Raw genomic sequence first — 4984 nt, forward strand, 5'->3', positions numbered from 1 at the left:
AATTGTATTTTGTAGAGCTGAGTGACTAGTAGTTGAATAACAGCCTTACTAACTCCTATAGTCATTGTTAAACATTTATTTTTCTGTTTTCATCAAATTTCAACTTTCTAAAATTACAACCGCATTTTACATATATGTATTTACTTCAATGTGTGTTTGCTAACGATTTTCAAAATCCAAAAATTCAGTCTGCAGTGAATTTTATTTCAAAAAGATACTTTATTGGTGTTGCTAATACAAATTAGTAAAATATATAAAATAGATTTTTAATTCAGTTTATGATGAATTCAAAAATGTTTCTGTTTCCTACCCTGCTTCTAGCACTTTTCAGGTATTTTTTAACAATAATAATCTTTTGAAATTTTTCTACAGCTGATGTTGCCTTTCTGTTTTTCATTCTGTAATAATGAGGCCATTGTTTTATTGTATTTTTATACTAAGTATGTAATTAGACAAAATCAGTGTTGATATAAAATACCTAATTTACGTCAAATATGACGCATCGTCCCTACTTCATACTTCGTCTAACAATGCGTGACTTACATCATACTTACTCTTTAAATACATCCGTAGACGTCTTCAGGAGACTTCCGTAACAGTTTCGGTAAATTTTTTTAGAATACTTAATTGCCACACATCTTTACTTATGTACAGAATACCAAATGGCAACTTATATTCTCGTTCATCAATGGGCTTTGGAAAAGCAAATAGCGACACATATCTGTTAATCTTAAAAAGCTGTAAATGACAATTTTAAAAAGCTGTAAGTGACTAAAAGCATCACATTTTCTCGTAAATATATTACAGATATATCTTAAACTAGCTTGGGAACCCAGCGCTGCCAAGATTAATAAAAGTTACTCCCGCCGTTTACCCGCACTTGAACGATTTTACTGGGAAACTAAACTTTTGCTATTAATGTCGACCCACATTTAACCTATAATCTCAAAACCAAGCTAAGAACATTCCCCTGGGTCTTCCAAGTTGCCTAATACAAATTTGAGGCAAATCCATCCAGAAGTTCCTGAGTTATGACACGTAAATCAATAAATGGTTTGGAGTTGGAATAGATAGTAGCAACATATATTAATCAATGTGGATTAGAATAGCTATATGCCAACGCATGTAGTCATTATTTGCCGTGTTAAAATAGCTAATAGCAACACATATAACAATTATTCGGTGTTGGTGGAAAAAAAATATAATTACATAACGTTTGTTTATTATTGCTTTGTATTTTTCTATAGCAAATAGCAACACAAGACACCGTTTAACGGGTTTCGAAATAGTTAATAAAAATTATGTATCTTTCCCATGGTGTGATATGGAATAGCTATATATACACATATATTCATTGTTTGATTGGGTTTGGAATAGGTTATAGCATCTCATTATTTTGAAATTGTTAACATCTGCCTAAATGTATTTATCTGTGGGTTTTGGAATAGTTAAAGAGTGGGATTTGTACCTTTAAACCTAAACCTGAAATTTTTAAACTTTAAATTTAATGAGTTTACCTTATTCAAACGTACTTTGCTTAAACTCTATCCCCCCACCCCTCATAACATTCAATACTAAGTACATATAAAGCATGCACTATAGGCAATGAAGCATCCAATTTATGCGCCTTTCTCCCAATTTTCACATTTTTCCTACTTCTAACCCGCGCCCCCCCCCCCCCCCCCCCCCCCCCCCCATGGGGGGGAAAAAATGGGGGGGGGGGGGTTGACTGTTAAGATAATAATCTATTAGTATCATCTATTCTTGAATGGTATGCATTTAGTAATAAAGAATGTTGTGTTGCATTTTATGTAAATAAATGGAATAGTGGTTAATTTTGACAAACACTAAACATAATTGTAATTATGTTCTAGTTTACTTGAATAAAAATCCACAGCAATCAGTATTATTACCAAGGTGATAATGAGAATTTGAAATGTATATTCAACCCTTGTATCCCTGATATTTATGAATGAATATGAACCCCAAGGAGCTGACTAAATCCCCAAAAAGCCCCGTCAAACTCCCCAGCTAGGGCAACCTGTTTTTTACGCACTCTTCCGCGTCATTACTACCGGGTGTACCGGGCTATATACGTAACTTACGCATTCACGCAGTTTACCACCGCCAAACCGGCTGATAACACATACAGTAGTTGTGTCATATCGTTACTTCTTAGTGATATAAACAAAAAGAGTATTAATAATATGTCATCTTCAAAAAAATCTTCTTTTGGCATAAATTGTTGATGAAATTTTAATTACATAAATCATATTGTAGTTAAAAATTGTAGTCATGTATCCTTCAGGTGAATTCTCAGAAGCTTGTAAAATCAAAGCTTAAAAATGACATAATGTTTGGAATTTAAAAATACAAATAAAAACAGATTTTAGAACGGTTCTAAATATCACCCCTGCCCCCCTCCCCCCTATAAAAAATTCTAGAAATAAAGATACAGTATGAAATGATTTTAATGAAATCATAAAACAAACTTTTTATCTAATTGTTTTACGGATAAATGATTATATTTATATTAACTTTATTTTTATTTTTTTTGTCGGAAAAACTACTAATTTTTTTTAATTTATGTAATTGATTTAGTATTTTTCTGATTTCAGTTCATTATATTTAAAATATTTTCCTTCACTGACTGCATTCTATAGTTATTTTTCCTCTTTTTAAAATTGTCGTTTTAAATTAATTTGTTGTTACTTTTAAATTTTTTGAGAAATATGTGTTTAAAAAGCATGTAGTTTTTGTTTGTTTTGATTTCAGTAGCGATATTTTTGGTTTCTTTTAATTTTCATTTTGTATGAGTGTTGACGTGTGTTGACTTTTCAATAATTTATTTCTTTGTTTTGTTGATTTAAAAAATGACGCTTGTTGCTTTAATGCTAAAAAAAACACATTTATTGATCAAAACTAGGAATAACATTTAAATTTACAATTTTATGAATAGGGGCATACTAGCTATAAGAGCAAAAAGCAAATTATTGATAGGAATTATGAAATGAATGCATCTACAATATTTATTCATAGTCTGAAGAGGATGTTTCCCAGGCTCTTGTTCATTCATCCAATGGTCCAACAAAAAAATGCATCATATTTTAACAACTTTTTTATTTATTTTTAATTTCTTTACAAAACACAATGGGAATCAGGTAACAGTGAATTTTTCTTTTAATTATGTTTTGTCGCATACCTGAAGAACGGTCAAACGGCTGGTCGTTATTTAAAAAGAAAATATAAAACAGCCAATATTAATTGAGCTACAGATCTAAAACAACATGTGATAACATGTTAATATTTGTCAAAAGTAAAAATAACTATTTTTCAACAATTTTCTGACGCAATTGTTCAATTTGTTTTGCCTTCTTTGCAATCTAACCATTAAAGTAGAGGTCTAATTTTTGGAATGAGTTGGCCTTAAAAAGTTATTCTAGGAACATGTATCGCACTCCCCTTTCTCAACTCTAAGAGCAAAATTATATATTTGACAAGAAAAGCAATCGGTATAGGGTTAAGCTGAAGAAAGGGTGGGGAAGGGGGTCGAGAGAGGCAGGGGGGATTTGTAATTTAACCAATTGTACGGTAAATTATAATCGTACAATTTGTTGAAATAAACGATTTCAGATTTTTCTAGCTCTGGAAATCGCTTTCAGGGACAATTTGTAAAGTTTTTATATAACTAATCCCTATTTGAAAAAAAAACAGTGCACAGTGATCTAAAGGTTGCAAACACTCGCGCTAAAATCATTGAAAATTTTGCCAATAACTTGTTAAAAAGCATAATACAAATGCTTTGTAGAAACGTACAAGTACATGTTTAGTGCTACACATAAAGGCAATAAAGTTAGTTCGTTAAAATAAACACCAGGTCATTGCGACACTTTTAAATTGGCCCAGTCTTGAACATTGATATAACTTTTAATAGCAGCATGTATGTATCGACAATTGTAACGTTAAATTAATACTTTAAAGCCTCATTCAAAACCCCTGTAAATGTTATACTGATCAATTTTGTACGTTTTAAAATTAAATTAGTTTTTCAATTTTAACAGTTTGTCAAGTTTTTAATACTTTAACTATCTTAAATCTTGAAAAGTGAGTTGAAAAAGTTGAGAACCTTGTTTAACGTATCAATAAATTTTTCAAAAAGTAAGTAAGAATAAATTCCTTTGATGTTATGTCTTCCCAAGCACAATGTATGACATAATTGTATAAAATGATTTGATGCATGAAACCTCTAAACTCTCTCTGTATTAATTAATTGGTAGAAACTCGAGAGGTTTCAAAATAACAAAACCCAGTTGTTGTCGCAAAGGAACAAGATTTTGACGATGAACAGATAGACAAGGAATAACCCTCAAATAAAAATCGATAATGCAGAAAACTCTTTATTTCCTAAAAAAAATGAAATGAATAATGATAAATAATTATTACAATGGTTTACAAATTTATAATGAAAAGATTCTTACGATCTATTTGCTTATTTAATAACTCGTTAAAAAAAAAATCTTGTGATAAATTCATATTTTCAACAATCTTGTAAACCATATAAACAATGATACTCAAATAAATATCTAGATTTTAAAAAATATATTTCAATACAGCTATTTTTTTGATTTCATAATAGTTGAATCCAAATCCATTTTCAAAGTGAAAGAACTTAAAACAATTTTGAGAACTTAGAAATTACACATTCTTTATTTACTTTTTAGCAACAATTAATAAGGTATATATTTTAGAATTTTCTTTCCCTTCTAACTTTAATTGTCCTTAGTTGCTCCCTACCACCATGCACCCCCTACTCAATGTTCCATCCTGCTCTGAAACCATCTAAATATGAATTTGGCTTGTCCGTCTGTCTGTCTGTCTGTCTGTTTGTTTGTTTGTATCCAATAAACGTCAAAACGGCTGAACCGATCGGGCCCAAATTTTTTGTGGGACATCTAGGGACCCCAGGGAAGGTTTATGAAAGATT

At 30.6% G+C, this 4984-nt stretch overlaps 1 protein-coding gene across 1 annotated transcript in view; it reads left to right on the forward strand.

Annotated features, from left to right (window-relative positions):
* Positions 1 to 279: 279 nt before the first annotated feature.
* LOC111695388 (putative ascorbate peroxidase) overlaps positions 280 to 4984 on the forward strand; it is a gene marked incomplete in the record, with an annotated part of 25500 nt that continues 20795 nt past the window's right edge. The window contains 1 exon segment of the mRNA XM_023464708.1: positions 280 to 331. Coding sequence (XP_023320476.1) covers positions 282 to 331 — 50 coding nt within the window.

This window comes from Eurytemora carolleeae, unplaced genomic scaffold (genome assembly GCF_000591075.1).
Source record: "Eurytemora carolleeae unplaced genomic scaffold, Eaff_2.0 scaffold219, whole genome shotgun sequence".
In the NCBI taxonomy this organism is placed as follows: domain Eukaryota; kingdom Metazoa; phylum Arthropoda; class Copepoda; order Calanoida; family Temoridae; genus Eurytemora; species Eurytemora carolleeae.